Below are 18559 nucleotides of genomic sequence, written 5' to 3'. Positions count from 1 at the left end.
TCCGCGTTTTTCGCGTTTCAACCCACTGTGCGCCGGGCTGCACGCGTCTAGCTCGCGCTCTGATTGGTCCGTGTTTTTCGTTAATAACTCGTTAACGAAGCCGCGGACGACATTTTTTCAAAGGAAAATGTCGCTTGAAATGATCTCAGGAACCTCCCATTTTCGGCTCCGGACCTAATTTTGAGACACCCTGTATACTCCCCCTAATTAATAGGCTACAACATATTTCATTTGTAACAAAATCGACGAGTATGACATCAAAAAGTGATCGATTTGGCATAGAATGACCCCAATTTGATTTTACTTATACATTGTATGTATATAAATAGTGTATAGAAAGATATTTCTGTTGCAATGTGCAAATAAACTAAAATTATGCACATCTTAATCTGTGCTATTATTTTATCACACAATGTCTGTCAGCGAACTATCGTTCACCAATAACATTATCGTGCTCGCTGCATTAACGAGTCAAGATCATTTAATTAGAGTTTTATTTCTTGACGTATGAAATGTTTCATATTGATGTAATAATCCAAATAAAACAGAAACGCATGTAATATTAAATCAATCATCATTTAATCAATAGAATTCGGTTGACAGACCAGCGTTTTATTGAACGCTTATGAATTAAATGCTTATGCATTTGTGAATATTTCAGTGCAAAATAATCAGTCTGATTCATGTGTCGTTTTTATAGTTTTCATCTACCGATCTACCACGTTTGTCCAATTGCCAAATATTAATTTGGTCGACCAAACGTACAATCATACAATTTACGATCACAAATGGATTTAGAAGAAAATCCGCATGATTAATCGTGACAACACGATATACACCGTTTGCCCCTGCAACTCGTAAACTAGGTACCATTGCGATACTTACGAGTTTGTCATCGTAGTGTGACTTCATTGTACTTTAAAAGTAGGGGAGTAAATTAATTAAGTAGAGAATAATTTACTTTGTTTGATAATTTATTATGTAATTCAGTAAGGTAGGAAATAATGACCTTGAAGTTGAAGTGACCTTGAAGGCAAAAAAATCAATTTAAGTTTGAAGAATACAAACATAATAAAACGAAAAGGGTAATATCACCTTATTTTTTTAGTTACTCAAAATGGTGGCCGTCCCCAGCGAGACACGTCTGCGGTCAAGTGGTCGTTTCAAGGTCATGTTTTTATAAATATCTGAATGTATTTTTCGATCAGTTACATGGTGCAATAAAATAAAAATGTAGTTATGTATCAAAAAACATCGATGACCTTGATAACTCCGAAAAAAATGACCTTCGGAAAAAATATTCGTGCCAGATATTTGATCCATTGACACAATGCACATTACGTAACAAATATTTTTTGCATCACAATAACCTGAAGAGATATTTAAGTGTCCTGTTTTAGACGAAACACCCTGTATAAATCCCGTCCCATTTACATTTTTGTTTGTCTGATGTCGAGTCACACTCGACAAAGGAGTGCAAAATAGGTTAAATTATATTATATCATACAAATTATTATACATTTGAGAATTGCACGAGTAAATTATATAAGTTTAATATGCATAAAAAAAGAGAGAAATCATATAGAATGGAAATATTCTAAGTCAGAAGAAATGTTTAGTTTTCGTTTTAAAATAGTTCCGAGTGCAAAAGGTTAATTTGCCAATGTTTTGAATTATTGCTACATATTTCAGAACAAATTGTTTATAGTTTTTCACGAGAAAAGTGGGTTATAATATTTTTCGTGGGTTACGCGTGAAACGAACAGCTGATCGTAGGAGTCGAGTGTACTGCCCACTTACCTGAAATGGGACACAACTTGAAGATCTCGTTATTACAACGTTAATTTTTTAGAGACTCCGTTCTGAGACTACAAATCGTTTTGCGGCTAAAGCTTTGAGAAATATGTTCATATCTTTTTTAGTCCTTAGATCAGGCATGCACAGGTGGACGACTTGGGAGCAAGAGCACTCGACCCTGCTCATGAGCAGGGTCGGAGCAGTTACCTTGCTCAGACGTATGGGAGGGGAACCCACCAATTGTAAGCGTGACTTGTAAACGGAGCACGAGAGAAGACGAGTGGGTGGGGAGTGGGGAAGTGGAGAGCGCGCCGGAGTGGTCCCACTCTTGGGCCCACTCTCACGCGCTTTCGTGGGCCCAAAGCGCTATTTGACTATTTTGAGAGCGACAGAGCGAGTCCGATGTATACAAAACGATGTATGTATAACATTCTGTATTATTTTTATGTTCGATTTATTTCCCAACGTCTACAAATAAAAAACATTCTAGTTAAAAAATAAAAATAACTTATAAATAATAGATTTTAAAACTTAAAATTGTGGTAGGTATCAATTTCAAGAAAAAAAAATATCGGAAACGGGACTCGAACCAGCAATCTACCGATTATTGGTATTTCTCGCTACGCCCTCGGCTACTCATTTTCTTGTTAAACTTTTAACGCGAACTCCTTAAAAAACGCGCGTTTAAACCGATTTTCAATGCAATTTACTCGGAAAATATTGAGAAGTGCGCGCTACTGCTTTGCTAAAATACATTTGGATACGTCATCTCCAAATATTGCAAGTTTCGGGAAAATCTGGTTCCCGTCTACCGTGGACTCTCCTGTGAATACGAGTCTACGCTCCCTAGTCTCGCGGATGACACTCACACACTTTTCGACTCACGCGTGGTTCCCGCTCTTTATAGGAGTAGGAACAGGTATTGCTACAAACATACTATGTATGTACTTTTACGCCGACTACGCCGACCATGGCAATTGATTGTTGCAATTTGCAATTGATTGATCGCTCGCTCTGTCTCGCCCGATTTGTATCGCTCTGTCGCTCTCAAAATAGTCAAATAGAGCTTTGGACCCACAAAAGCGTGTGAGAGTGGGGGCGGCGTCTACGTTATTGTAATCTGACCACTCCGGCGCGCTCTCCACTTTTCCACGCCCCTCCCACTCGTCTTCTCTCGTGCTCTGTTTACAAGTCACGCTTAGTGGGTTCCCCTTCCATACGTCCGAGCTAGGTCACTGCCCTGACAAGGAGACCCCGCGTATCGAGACACCCAGATCTGAACGAAATTTTGTGTGAACATAGCTTAGACCATCTCATGAACTATCCCATTGGCTTTCTCTTGAATGGGCACCCGTTTTCGAGATAATCGATATTGAAATGCGACATGTAAGTTATATTCAATGAGTGAAAACCTCTTGTCACAGCGGTCTGTGGCCGAGTGGGTTGAGCGAATGTCTACCACGAGGTTGGTCGGGGTTCGCGTCCCGTGTCGGCATTCTTTTAAAAATATTTTTTTCACTTTTTTTTTATTTTTCTACGTTCTACACATTATTTTTAATATAATAAATAACAAGTAATCTAGTTTTACGATAGACAAGATATATGTTTGATAAAAATCTAACATATTCGTTGTGGTAAGTATTATAACGCAAATTATTTTTGCTGTGTTGAGGCCTTTAGCCAAAATACGAAGACTCTAATAAATTATCATAAAACAGTATCTTTTCAACTTCAGTCTTTTAAGTAATCGCCCTGTAGCGGCCATCGGCACGCACAATGAAATATTTGGCGTGCAAATGGTCGGGACGGTTTGCGAGGCAAGCAGCAATAAAGCTATTTTTGAGCCGTTTTTAATGCGTACAATTTATTGTTAGATGTTGTAGACCAGACCTGGGCGACAATGGCCCGAAAAACATATGTTGCTCTACTACTTTGGGACTGTCTTACCGAGCAAGAGAAGGAGAGAAACAGCAACATGTGTTTTTCAGGCCACCGACGGCCAGGTGAATGGATAAAAGGAAGGAAAAGAAATGAAAAAAATATAAAAGATAAAAAAAAATATAATTATATAATATTATATTCATTTATACGCCAACGTGAACGAGGTAGCGTTTCCGGAAGATTTAAAAAAAGAAAAGTGCAACTGCAACGAAAGTGCAACAGTATTTGTGCGGTGTTCGTGGTGCAGAATATACTTATGTTTCGGGTGCTTTTTCGACGCCCATCACCCCACTACGTGCTGGCGGGAATCGTGGTGTTAATATATTTAATTTCTTGCTTATTTGTTGTAAACTTATTTTACATTATTGAAAAAACTTCGAAAAAGAAACAAAAAAATTTCCCCGCGCGGAAACATATATCTTGTCTATCGTAAAACTAGATTACTTGTCATTTATTATATTAGAAATAATGTGTAGAACGTAGAAAAATAAAAAAAAAGTGAAAAAAAATATTTTTAAAAAATTGCCGACACGGGACGCGAACCCCGACCAACCTCGTGGTAGACATTCGCTCAACCCACTCGGCCACAGACCGCTGTGACAAGAGGTTTTCACTCATTGAATATAACTTACATGTCGCATTTCAATATCGATTATCTCGAAAACGGGTGCCCATTCAAGAGAAAGCCAATGGGATAGTTCATGAGATGGTCTAAGCTATGTTCACACAAAATTTCGTTCAGATCTGGGTGTCTCGATACGCGGGGTCTCCTTGTGAGAGCACACGGGAGCAACTTGGGAGCACGGGAGCTGCTCTGAGAGCAAAGAGCTGTGCATGCCTGCCTTAGATTTTAGTCCTGTAACATTTAATAATATTTTCGCAACACAAGAATTTGTTTGTAGTTCTTAGCGTCACAAAATTAACTTTTTAACTAAAAACAAAACCATTACAACTTCCAAATTAATGACAAGGTAAATTGAATTTAGCAAATGGCTAACGAAACAAACTTTCAAAGTATCATATAATATGTTATATATTATATATGTTATATAACATATGTTATATATGTTATATAACAAGAATATATAGCAAGAATTTTTTAGTCTAAAGGACTATACTTTATAAATAAATTAGTATTGTATACAAAGACTATACGTATGTATGTAGATTCTGACTTTATTGAATTGATTCTAACTTAACTCAATACTGACAAATACTCATAAATGTGGAATATATAATATATATAATATAACAAGTTATAAGAAAATCATAAAAATAATGGATAATACATATTTAATATTTAGCTTTAAACAAAAACATATTCTGTGAACTGTTTTCGAAATTAGATTTGTTAAAGAATACATGACTATTGTATCAACAATGTCCTCTTGACCAAATTTAATTTCCTTGACCTATACGACTATTTCCACATAAAGAATACGGATTGAATACTTTGTTGAGAATAATTTTACATGTAAATTTCACGAATTCCAGTGTATACGCTCGAGTAAAGTTTTTCTAGAAAACACTGTCCAACTTTCAACTTTCTTTATGTTCCATAATTACTGTTGGGTCCTTCTTATAGAGTTTTTCGCGCTGATTCCGAATCTGTTTTTAATTTTTTTCCTATACGCATAGTTTTCGAGGAACATGGCTTTGAAAAGAACACATTTTTCAACTTTAAACAAATATTGTGATGTTATTATAAAAGATATTTAATTGTTCTTTGCAGCAAAAGATTCTGTAGACTTTCCCGAATACAGTGATATCCAATATTAATACATTATGATTGTTTAAACATGTTTAAACGGGTCCAGCGGAAAATCGAACTATACCACTCGATAGAGCAGACATTTATCTTGAGAAGCCACCCTGCCGAGTTTGGATCGTCGACGTTTTTTTTCGAACCAGAAAGCAAAATATCTTCGCCCGTTACATGAGTTCTAGTGGTGAGCGCCACTGGCGGAAACTCATGTCGGGCGAAAATATTTTGCTTTCTGGTTCGAAAAAAATGTCGACCATGCAAACTTGAAATGGTGGTTTCTTAAGATAAAAGTCTGCTCTATCGCGTGGTATTGTTAGATTTTCCGCTGGACCCTTATTTTTTGAGACAAATTGAAAAATATCCTCAAAAATTGGTGCAAAAGTGGTGTCTTTCCTCCTTTAGTGATTGTTTAAACATGTTTGAACAATCATAATGTATTAATATTGGATATCGCTGTATTCGGGAAAGTCTACAGAATCTTTTGCTATAATGAACAATTCAATATCTTTTATAATAACACCACAATATTTGTTTAAAGTTGAAAAATATGTTTCTTTTCAGTCATGTTCCTCAAAAATTGTGCGTATAGGAAAAAAATTAAAAACAGATTCGGAATCAGCGCGGAAAACTCTATAAAAACCACCCAACAGTAGTTGTGGAACAAATTTGGTGTTGGACAGTGAAATTAAAGATTTTAGAAAATTGAGTAATCAGATGAATTAGAGAAAGTGAATATTAGGGAGAATAGAATAATGTTATTTTTCATACTAGTAGTATACTAGATGAAATATAATCTAAAATTGTATATTAGATTTTATTTTGATTGGTATTATCGACTTTCTATTAATAACGTACGAATACCATCTGTGAACAATGAATCTTCAATACTTTTGGAATCGTGTATTCTCAAAGGAATATGCTCTCTAATTGTACAGGATTATCCAGTTGGAAAGTAATGACAACCAATACGGTTAAGTGACAGACGTTTCCACTTTTTTGACACTTCCATATTATCGATTGGCTGCTCGTTAACAACGTACACGCTATTGGGTTTGACCCACTTACTTAATTTGCTCGATTACTCTTACCGACGCGATGGTCATGAATTTCTTAGCTTTTTCAAGAAACAAATTCCTGTTTTGCATTTCAGTATATTTTTGACCATTCTATTTCTGTTGCAGGTGAGTTGAAATTCCTGATATAATTAGCGGATGAAGCTTGGATCTCCAAAAAAAGGTATTATCAAAGTGTTCAGTGAATAGAATTTTCGACGTACACGTACTTAGCTACTTGTACTTGAAATTAGGAATTTGCAAATAGAAGTTTTTTTTTTAAAAGTAGAAAGCAGATTTACTAGCACAGGGTTTCCCAAACTTTTTCTGCAATGGAACACGCAAATCCGAAAATTTTAACGGAACACAGCTTATTTTTTAGGTTGGATAATTCCTACGAGTTACAAAATATACATAAATACATTTGTTATACATTCATTTTTCAGACCTTTGTAAATTGTCGCGGGACACCCCGCGTATGTATTCAGGTTCAGCGGAACACTGGTGTTCCTTGATTGATGGAATTCGAACTCTTTATAAGTACTTCGAAAAAAAATAAATAGTACTCCCAAGTATACTCGAACCTTTGCCAGACAGTTTCGAACCCTTTACAAGTACTGTGGTAAACGTAAATAATACTTGCAAGTATACTCGAATCTTGGTCGAACAGTTTCGGAACTTTCGAAATTTGTATAATTATCGTTATGAATTTCCATATTCTTGCACGCTCCGTGGTAACGTAAGGCTGTTCCGGCCTGGCGTCTGTTTACTTCTTTTTGTAAACACGCTGTGGAGATGAGAGAGAAAACGGGGTCTCATAATTTTACATGCATCTACCGATGATTGTAGTTTGGAATGTATTTTGCGACAAAAATTTTTTTTGATATATTATATCGAACATTATCTAGGTGATGTCGAGAGCAATCATTTATATACGTTAACTGCATTATTGGATCCACGATTCAAAACAGTATAGCTTTTTATAAAGATGAATCTATTCCTCGGGCACGGAATGCCTTGACTAATATTGCCACTAATTATATTAATAATGATAATTCATCTACAACATGTGATAGTTCACAGACACAGATGTCCGAAAATCGGCACAATAGCGAATTATCAATTTGGTCATCCTTTGACAATGAAATATCAATTACAAATAATACGATACCTATCTGATCGTCTGCTGTGTTAGAAGTGGAAAATTATCTAAAATTAGAACGCAAAGATGATCCGTTATTATTTTGGCGTGAAAATTGCACGTGACTACCTTTGTATAATGGCCACTTCTGTGGTCATTTCCACCTTCAGAAAGAGTTTTTTCAAAAGCAGGAAATATCATGGATAAAAAAGGAAATAGGATAAAACCAAGTATCATATTATAAATGAAATATTATTATTTTAAATAGTTACGAATTTAATAAAGAAAGTGCTTAAAACCTACTATGCAGTTCTGATTTCCAAGATTCGAATACTACTTGTGAAAGTTTCGATTACTTTCAACATCGAAGTACTTATAAGTATCTTTTCGAAATTAGTAAGTACTCATTCCGAGGTTCGATAACTACTTGTATACAATGAATACTTTTCAAGTATAATCATTGAAACTTTTATAGCTTTTAAGTAGTAATCGAAACCCATGAAATGAAACTTGGTTATTGAACTTGACTCGGATTCGTGACCACATATTGAACTTGATCCCATCCCTATCCTGCACTAGCACATACGGAACAGATTACAGTTATCAAAATAAAGTAGAAATCTATGAAATTCAAAATCTAAGTTCAGGACGTTAAAACCATGAACTACGTAAAATAATAAAAAAAGTGAAATGAAGGAAGCATGTAGAATCTTATTTTCAGTGGTAGTAGTCTTTCTAGATCCGAAATAAATAGAAATCGTACTAAATTCTGTGGAATTTTATTTTCTAGCATTTTTCGAAAATTTTTGAAAACCATAAATGCATGAAGATCCGCAGTCTAATCATATCGGGAGCCTAGCCGGCGCGGCGCGGCGCGGCCGTGCAAGAGTGTGCGGGCACGCGCACAATTCGCTAAATTCGCATATACGTATATGCAATTACAAGGTTTACGAGAATACAAAATGACGCTTCAACATTGCATTGAGGAGTTCAGAAGTGGTCAATTGTAATTCCTAAAAGTCAAATCTGGATGCGTCCGATGCCCACAATGCATATTTTTACGTTATAGAGGAATAATTTGTAATATTTGGCAGACACCGCCTGTCACGAGGCATCCGAAGCAAGCATGATATTACAAGATGGCCGCCACTGACAGATTTTCGTAAATATTGAGAAATTTATCGTTCAAATTGAAAAAATCGCTCTGCATCGACATAGCCAGGACATGTACAAAGGCGGTGGTGCGTATTTTTAGTTGATTATTAATTAGTTAAACACGAAAAATGTTTCGGAAAATAATACAGCACCTCGAGGTTTCGAAATTTCGCACTAGTAGCACCACTGTCTCTTTCCTAAACTGCACGTTACAAATGTTATAATAGAATACGGCTGATAATGCAGGTCGATATTATATTGTCCATCGATAATACAGTGTCCATCGTCCATGCAAACACTAAATTTATTGAACAAAAACACTGGTACGCGAAGCGGCTATCTTCTGACGTCTTGTTTACTTCGGTTGCCTCGTGACAGGCAATATCTGCCGAATATTATAAATTACTCTAATAACGGTATAACGGTATAACGTACGATCTGCATTATCAGCCGTATTCTATTGGAACATTTGTAACGTGCAGTTTAGGAAAGAAACAGTGGTGCTACTAGTACAAAATTTCGAAACCTCGAGATGCTGTATTATTATTTGTGACAGGCGGTGTCTGCCGAATATTACAAATTATTCCTCTATGACGTAAAAATATGCATTTTGGGCACCGGACGCCTATAGATTTGACTTTTAGGAATCATAATTGTATTCTCGTAAACCTTGTAATTGCATATACGTATATGCGAATTTAGCGATGTGTGCGTGTGCCCGCACACTCTTCCACGGCCGCGCCGCGCCGGCCCCCTTAAAGCATTTGAAAGACCGATTCGATACTTTCAGGTATAAACAAAAGGAAAATCTATGTGGCTATCGAGGTTAAAAATTTTTAGCGACGTAACTGCCAAGATGATATGAGACATTTAAACAAGGTGTCCCAAAACTCCTGCAGAACCCGGAAATGTCAGGTTTCTGAGGTCATCAGAAGCGACATTTTCCTCTACAAAAATATTGTCCGCGGCTTTGTTTAGGAGTTATTAACGAAAACTCTGTGCCAACTCGCGTCTAGGTCGCGCTCTGATTGGTCCGCGGTTTTTCGTTAATAAGTCCTTGACAAAGCCGCGGACAACATTTTTGTACAGGAAAATGTCGCTTCAAATGACCTCAGGAACCTCCCATTACCGGGTTCTGCGGGAGTTTTGGGACACCCTGTATATTAGATGATTGCATAAGTTCATGCCCGATTTTCGTGACGTCGCTCGAGACGTCGCAAACTGTACTGCACGGCTGAGTGTAAAAGAAAATTATACAGGGTATTAATTTGAAAACTTTCCAGCTGAATATCTCGAAAAGTATGAAAGATATTAAAAAAGCGCAAAACACGCGTGTCCAAGGCTTTCGAGGGGGAAAGAGGGGCTCAGTATCAGTTTTTTATTTGTGTGGCGTTTTCAAGGTCATTTGAAGGTCAACTTTGTTTTTTCAAATGGAAACCTATATTTTTTATTATGGGCTATTAATATATGTAAAAAGACCAGCAATTTTCGTAGGATACTTTTTTCATCCGCGCATGTCTTGGACACGTGTTTTACACTTTTTTAATACCTTTCATACTTTTCGAGGTACTCGGCTAGAAAGTTTTCAAATGAACACCCTGTATAGTGACCATGCTTTTCTAATTGTACATTCATTGATTAATAACGCTGTATTCTTTAAAATTGAACCATTGAACTTTATTTTCAAGTCAGACTTACACAATCATCTGATACTAGAACAAAGTGTCAATTTTATTGGTTCCCAATTGACTAAATATAATCTAATATGAAAAAACTAAGTGTTCTATTAACGGAAAATTCTCTTATTAGGCCAGTTTTGTCTCCCTATTAATGCATACAATAAGAGAGGCTCCACTGTATACAGGGTGTCTCAAAATTAGGTCCGGAGCCGAAAATGGGAGGTTCCTGAGATCATTTCAAGCGACATTTTCCTTTGAAAAAATGTCGTCCGCGGCTTCGTTAACGAGTTATTAACGAAAAACACGGACCAATCAGAGCGCGAGCTAGACGCGTGCAGCCCGGCGCGCTGGCAGCCGAGTGTCGGTGGCACGCCGCAATGTCGTAACGAACAAAAGTTTCTCGATGATGTGAATCCTCGCCAATTTCGACAAGCTTTGGATATGTTGTCAATACCATGGTTCTGAACAGCATTTCCCTTTACAGTTTCTGTCGATCGGCTTTAGTTTACGACATTATTGTAAAAATTTGTAATTGTAAATCGATCGATGTACTATTTCCTATCCGATTTCGATAATATTTGGATATGTTGTCAAGACCATGATTCTGAACAACATTTCCCTTTACAGTTTCTGTCGATCGGCTTTAGTTTACGACATTATTGTAAAAATTTGTAATTGTAAATCGATCGATGTACTATTTCCTATCCGATTTCGATAATATTTGGATATGTTGTCAAGACCATGATTCTGAACAACATTTCCCTTTACAGTTTCTGTCGATCGGCTTTAGTTTACGATATTATTGTAAAAATTTGTAATTGTAAATCGATCGATGTACTATTTCCTATCCGATTTCGATAATCTTGGGATATGTTGTCAATACCACGATTCTGAACAACATTTCCCTTGACGGTTTCTGTCGATCGGCTTTAGTTTACGATATTATTGTAAAAATTTGTAATTGTAAATCGATCGATGTACTATTTCCTATCCGATTTCGATAAGCTTTGGATATGTAGTCAAGACCATGATTCTGAACAACATTTCCCTTGACGGTTTTCGTCGGTCGGCTTTAGTTTACGATATTATTGTAAAAATTTGTAATTGTAAATCGATCGATGTACTATTTCCTATCCGATTTCGATAATATTTGGATATGTTGTCAAGACCATGATTCTGAACAACATTTCCCTTGACGGTTTCTGTCGATCGGCTTTAGTTTACGATATTATTGTAAAAATTTGTAATTGTAAATCGATCGATGTACTATTTCCTATCCGATTTCGATAAGCTTTGGATATGTAGTCAAGACCATGATTCTGAACAACATTTCCCTTGACGGTTTTCGTCGGTCGGCTTTAGTTTACGATATTATTGTAAAAATTTGTAATTGTAAATCGATCGATGTACTATTTCCTATCCGATTTCGATAATATTTGGATATGTTGACAAGACCATGATTCTGAACAACATTTCCCTTGACGGTTTCTGTCGATCGGCTTTAGTTTACGATATTATTGTAAAAATTTGTAATTGTAAATCGATCGATGTACTATTTCCTATCCGATTTCGATAATATTTGGATATGTTGTCAAGACCATGATTCTGAACAACATTTCCCTTGACGGTTTTTGTCGGTCGGCTTTAGTTTACGATATTATTGTAAAAATTTGTAATTGTAAATCGATCGATGTACATACTATCTCCTCGCCGATGTCGATGAGCTTCATTTCAAAGGAAAAAGATATTTAAAACATCGAATTTATAACATATTTCAAAGTCATCGAAATCGGTGAGGACCCACATCATCGGCAACTTTACCCGAACGATAGAAGAAGCACAAACTTATTGAATTAAAAACTCACTTATTCAGCCGTAAATCCATTTGTCTACCACATACAACCACCACACTTTTACATAATCTTCGAATCGGTGTTTTCGAGAATCATATGATTCTCGAAAAATCAATATCTCCTTGGGAACGATTTCATTTGTTTTAAACGACGCCTTCATCGAATACATTGTACGCTGGGAGAGCACAGTTTCGCGCGGCATCGCGAAGAGCATCGAACTCTTTCCGCGTCGGAGTAAGTAATTTCGTTCGATATCGATACGAGTTATAAAAGTGTGCTACGAGTTCAACAATTATGTAAAAGTGTGATGGTTATATGTGGTAGTCAAATGGATTTACGACTGAATAAGTGAGTTTTTAATTCAATAAGTTTGTGCTTCTTCTATCGTTCGGGTAAAGTTGCCGATGATGTGGGTCCTCACCGATTTCGATGACTTTGAAATATGTTATAAATTCGATGTTTTAAATATCTTTTTCCTTTGAAATAAAGCTCATCGAAATCGGCGAGGAGATAGTATGTACATCGATCGATTTACAATTACAAATTTTTACAATAATATCGTAAACTAAAGCCGATCGACAGAAACTGTAAAGGGAAATGTTGTTCAGAATCATGGTATTGACAACATATCCAAAGCTTATCGAAATTGGCGAGGATTCACATCATCGAGAAACTTTTGTTCGTTACGACATCGCGGCGTGCCACCGACACTCGGCTGCCGGCGCGCCGGGCTGCACGCGTCTAGCTCGCGCTCTGATTGGTCCGTGTTTTTCGTTAATAACTCGTTAACGAAGCCGCGGACGACATTTTTTCAAAGGAAAATGTCGCTTGAAATGATCCCAGGAACCTCCCATTTTCGGCTCCGGACCTAATTTTGAGACACCCTGTAGATATGTATACTGTATACACACCAACTCTAATGCATATGAATTGGATGTACTTCTGGTATGTAGACGGCCAAGGGTTTCCTTCCGTCCGCTTATGCTCAGTACTGTTTTCCAGTTCTCTTTGCATTGAAACTTCACGTTTACATTCACGGTCACGTTCTCGTTCACATTTTCATTTATATGTACATTCTAATTCACGTTCACCTTTACATTCATAAACATGTTTAAGTATGAACAAAGTCTACGCTATCACGTGATGTAGTTGAATTTTGTGTTAAAGTTCAAAGTGGAAAATCTTTCTTTTTCTCGAAATTCATGACGATATAATATTTCTAGATACAAAAATTATACAATGGAAATCGCTGTAGCAAGTTTTGAATCATTATTTTGAAAAATTTACGAATTCTCAATTTCTGGACACTTATTTTAAATTCTTCTTCAATATACAGGGTGAGCACCGAACAGTATCAACTCAAATATCTTTGTTTTCAAAGATACGTTAAATGTCTTGAGGACAAATTTTAATGGTAAAATGGGACTCATAGGATAACAACAAAATTTTTGTTTTTATGTCATTTTTTTAGAGATATCAAGGTCACCTTTATATTTTTTAAATGGAACCACCCTTTTTTAAACATCTACAACGATAGTCCCTCTCATTATGAATTCAGTGACTATAATTACTCATGGTCATTCAAGATCACGGACAGAAAAACGTATAAAACTGAAATATAGAAGCAGGATACGTTTATCACCAGTGAGACTTGTAGTAAACATGCTAAGCTCCTTCAATACTATGGAATGATTTCAAACATCCTCTAGCCCAGGCATGCACAAGTGGACGATTTGGGAGCCGGAGCACTCAACCCTGCTCATGAGCAGGGTCGGAGCAGTGACCTTGCTCGGGCGTACGGAAGGGGAACCCACTAATTGTAAGCGTGACTTGTAAACGGAGCACGAGAGAAGACGAGTGGGAGGGGTGTGGGGAAGTGGAGAGCGCGCCGGAGTGGTCAGACTACAATAACGTAGATGCCGCCCCCACTCTCACACGCTTTCGTGGGCCCAAAGCGCTATTTGACTATTTTGAGAGCGACAGAGCGAGTCCGATGTATAGTAATGTATACAAAACGATGTATGTATAACATTCTGTATTATTTTCATGTTCGATTTATTTCCCAACGTCTACAAATAAAAAAGGTAATTATTTACATAAGCACCACCCTCTCAGATTTTGATAAAATTTATATATGATATAGATATGGACATTTTGAACAACTTTTTCCTTTTCCAATATAGGGGGGTCGCTTTTAGTTTTCGAGATATTTGCAAAAAACTATCGCGAATATATATATAATAACTTTATTTGATCCCCTTGGGGTTACAAATTAACATACTGCCTCCTTTATCACAACTCTCATACAAACTTAATACTTAATTACTAATTACTTAAATCTAACTTATCAACTAATCTTAACCTAAATTACTCTAGAGAGAGAGAGAGAGACACGCTTACATTGAGCTAGCATATTTGCTAACTCACCCCTTTTTCCCCCAGCACCTCGATTCCCGTAACCCTTCTCAACCCCCCTTCCCTAGCCGTGGACTCCCTTTCCCGGTTGCTCACTTCCACTCCCACTCTTCTCATTCATTCCCATTCTCCAATCATCTATCATCCTCATCCATTCCTCCCCTCCTCCTTCATCTTCCAACATTTCCCACATACTCTCCTGCCATCCTTTGCTGTCATCCATCCTCATACATACTTCCCACACATGCTCCCACGTTTCGTTTTCCCATCCACACACTCTACATTTTCTCCTGTCTTCATCCATCCAATATCTCTCACCCATCATCTCATTCCCTAACCTGTACCTTGCCACCCTCTGCCACCTACTCTCACCCCACCCTTTCTTTAAATACCCCGGCAGCCCCTCCCCCTTTACCCTCCCATACCACTTGTTTGACTTCGAGTTTTCTATTTTCTCCCACCTATCCTTTCTTTGCCTTTTCCCCTCTCTTTTTATTATCTCTCCACTAACTGACTCATTCCTCCCCTCTACTATTTCATTCCATTCCTCCAACGACCACCCTTGCCCCCTTATAAATTCCTCTCTCTCCCTTTCCCACCCAGTCCTTATCCCTTCCCTCCCATCCCTCCTCCTTATCTCTTCCCAACATAACCGTGCTAACTCCCCCCCTTTACCCTCCCCTAACTTCTTCTCATACCCCCATGCCCTTAACCCAGCCCTCCCCCTCAACAATTCCCTTTGTAACTCTTCCCTAACCATATATCCTGGTGTAAACCTACCTACCCCTAAAACCCATTTCAAATACCTTTCCTGTAGCTTCTCTATTCCTTCTCTCTCTTTCCAACCCCATATTTCTACTCCGTAGCTAACTACCGACCATACCAGTTTGTCAAACAGCCACACTCTTCTACCCCAATCTTTACCAAACTTCCTCTTCCCTATCCCCCAGACCTGTCCCATAACCGCCGCCCCCTTTCTTAATCTATCCTGTACATGCGCCTTCTGCCCCCCATCCCTCGTGATCGTGTACCCTAAATAATTGTACTCCCCTACTTCCTCAATTACCTTCCCTTTCCACCTCCATGAAACCTTCTTCCATCTCCCCCCTCCCACCCTACACCTCATCACCTTTGACTTTTCCGCGTTAAGTTGTAGCTTTTTCCCCTCTAGGTACCTTTCTAATACCCCCATCATTCCCCTCATCCCGTCCTCCTCCTCTGCTAACATGGCTATATCGTCTGCATATGATAGCGTACGAATCTTTCTTCCCCCCACTTTGACCCCTCCCCAACCTCCCCTCTCAAGCTCCTCATCTATATCCGCCAGCATTAATGTGAATAACAAGGGGCTTAGTGGGCAGCCCTGCCTAACCCCTCTTTCTGTCCAGAAACATTCCCCTTCTTCTTCCCCCACTCTTATTTTACTTTTTGTTTCTCTCAAAACCTCCTCACATCTTTCCACTAGCCCTTCCCTCACTCCCCTTTTCCTCATCGCTTCTACTAATACTTCCCTGTCTACCGAGTCAAACGCCGCCTTCAGATCTACAAACATAATTACTAGCCTCCTTTCTTTCCTCCTCACCTGCCTGTTTATAAGATAGTTTAACACATAGATGTTATCTATACACCCTAGGCCTTTTCTAAATCCTGTTTGGCTTGCCGGCAACAGCCCCTTTCTCTCCACTTCCTCCCTCACCCTCTCCGCTAATACTGCCGCGTAAATCTTATATGCTGTCTGCGTCAATGTTACTCCTCTATAGTTCCCCACCTTTCTACTATCCCCTTTTTTTGCGATTGGAACCACCACCCCCTCCGCCCAATCCTCCGGCCAACCCCCTCCCCTCCACACCCTATTGCAGATCCTCCATAGCTCCTCCTGCACTTCGGATCCCCCATGCTTCCATATCTCATTTGGAATCCCGTCTCCACCCGCCGCTTTCCCATCCTTCAGCCCTTTTACCACCCTTATGATTTCCCCTATTTCTAAATCTTTCTCTCCATCCCCCTCTCTTTTACTTTTTCCTAACTTTCCCACCCTCCCTTCTACCCCTCCCAGCAAATCCCTAAAATATTGTTCCCACTCTTCCATCCATATTCTTTCGTCTATCCTCGATCTTCTTTTTCTTTCCCTACTTACAACCTTCCACACCTGACTCTCCGTTTTTATCCCCTCTACTTCTTTTTCCCATTTTTCCCTCTCTTTTTTCTTCCTCTCCTCGCACAATTTCTGGTATTCCCTTTTCTTCTCCCTAAAGGCTAATCCATCCCCTCCTTCCTTTCTCCACTTTCTTAACTCCTCCCTCGCTAACTGTTTTCCTACTCTACATTCCTCATCCCACCATCCTTTTCTCTTTATTTTTTCATTTTTCCCCATTTCCCCTATAGCTTCCAATATTTTCCCTTTCAGCCCTTCCCAGTCTTCCTGCAAGCCATCCCCTCCACTTGCTCTAGCTGCAAATTTTTCCCTAAATTCCTCCCCTGCTTCTTCCGACCACCTCCCCACCATTCTTCTTTTCCCTCCTCCCTTCCTCCCTTTTTTCCCTCCCATCTCCCCCTTTACCCATACTATTACGGGCATATGGTCTGAGTCTATCTTATCCCCAATCTCTACCTTTCCCACACCTTCCCTTGTATCCTCATTCCCCAGCACGTAGTCAATCACCGAGTTCCCTCTCGCCCCTACGTACGTCCACTCCCCTTCCTCATCCCCCTTTATATTCCCGTTCATAATTCCCCACCCCCTTTCTCCTATGTAGTTACACAATCTCCTCCCATCCCCATTAACTATTAGGTCCTTAGAACTTCTTAACCCTCTCCCCCCTCCTTCTTCTATGACCTCTCCCCCTTCCCTTCCCGTTCTTGCATTGAAATCCCCCCCTACAATCACCCTTACCCCTTTTTCTCTAGCCTCTACCCATTCCCCCATCTCATCTAGCTTCTTGTCTAAATCCCCATTTACATATACCCCCACCACCCTCCACCAACACCCCTCTAACCTCACCTTCACCGACATAATCCCCTCACTTCCTTTTTTGTCCCCCCCTTCTATTTCTAATTCCTTCCTCACACCTACTACCATACCCCCTTTTGCCCTTCCCTTCTTTTCCTCCCTTTTTGCCCATTGAGCCTCCCACACATACCCTTTTGTGAGCCTATCCCTGATTTTATCCCACCCCTTCTCTTCCAGCCACGTCTCCATCAAAACTACTACATCCCAATCTTCAATCCCTTTCCAAAACTCCTTATTTTTATTTAACAGCCCTGCCACATTCCAGAAACTAATCTTATGCCCTTCCCTCTTCTTCTTATCCCCACCCTCCCCTGATTCCTTCCCTATTCGTTTCCCTGCCCCTCTATCAATTTTTCCTCAAGCTCATCCCACCTTTTCACCTTCCCATTTACCCATAACTTCATGTATCCTATCTGAACATTTTTTCCCTCCCTCCTTTCTTTCTCAGCTGCCCTTTCAATTTTCCACCTTGCCCTCCTCTCCTCTTCTGTCAAATCGTCCTCTACCCTTTCCTCTTGCCCCCTAAGCTTTTTCTTCCCCTCCATTACCCTTCTTTTAGTTTCCCTACTTGACAGCTTCACCAGAACCATTCCCCTCCCGTCTTTACCTACTTTCCCTATCTTCCTAATTTCATTAATACCCTCTTCTTTCAACTCCATCTTTTCCCACAGTCTTTTAACCTCTACTTTTATATCCCTACCCTCCACCTTTATCCTCCTTATTACTATATTATTCTTCTTCTCCTCTCTAT

At 38.8% G+C, this 18559-nt stretch overlaps 1 protein-coding gene across 4 annotated transcripts in view; it reads left to right on the top strand.

The window, feature by feature from the left end:
* LOC143213737 (opioid-binding protein/cell adhesion molecule homolog) overlaps positions 1–18559 on the top strand; it is a 918132-nt gene that overhangs the window by 49855 nt on the left and 849718 nt on the right. Inside the window, exon 1 of one of the 4 annotated variants that reach the window (XM_076433870.1) lies at positions 6694–6739. The exons of the other annotated variants lie outside the window; for them this stretch is intronic. Within the exon in view, the coding sequence (XP_076289985.1) occupies positions 6715–6739 (25 nt within the window). The 5' untranslated portion in view covers positions 6694–6714. Of the gene's footprint in view, positions 1–6693; positions 6740–18559 lie in introns of those variants that run through there. 4 annotated transcript variants of the gene reach the window in all.

Source organism: Lasioglossum baleicum, chromosome 11, assembly GCF_051020765.1.
Source record: "Lasioglossum baleicum chromosome 11, iyLasBale1, whole genome shotgun sequence".
Classification (NCBI taxonomy): domain Eukaryota; kingdom Metazoa; phylum Arthropoda; class Insecta; order Hymenoptera; family Halictidae; genus Lasioglossum; species Lasioglossum baleicum.
Note: the sequence above shows the minus strand (reverse complement) of the source record. Positions and strands in the feature narration are given on the sequence as shown.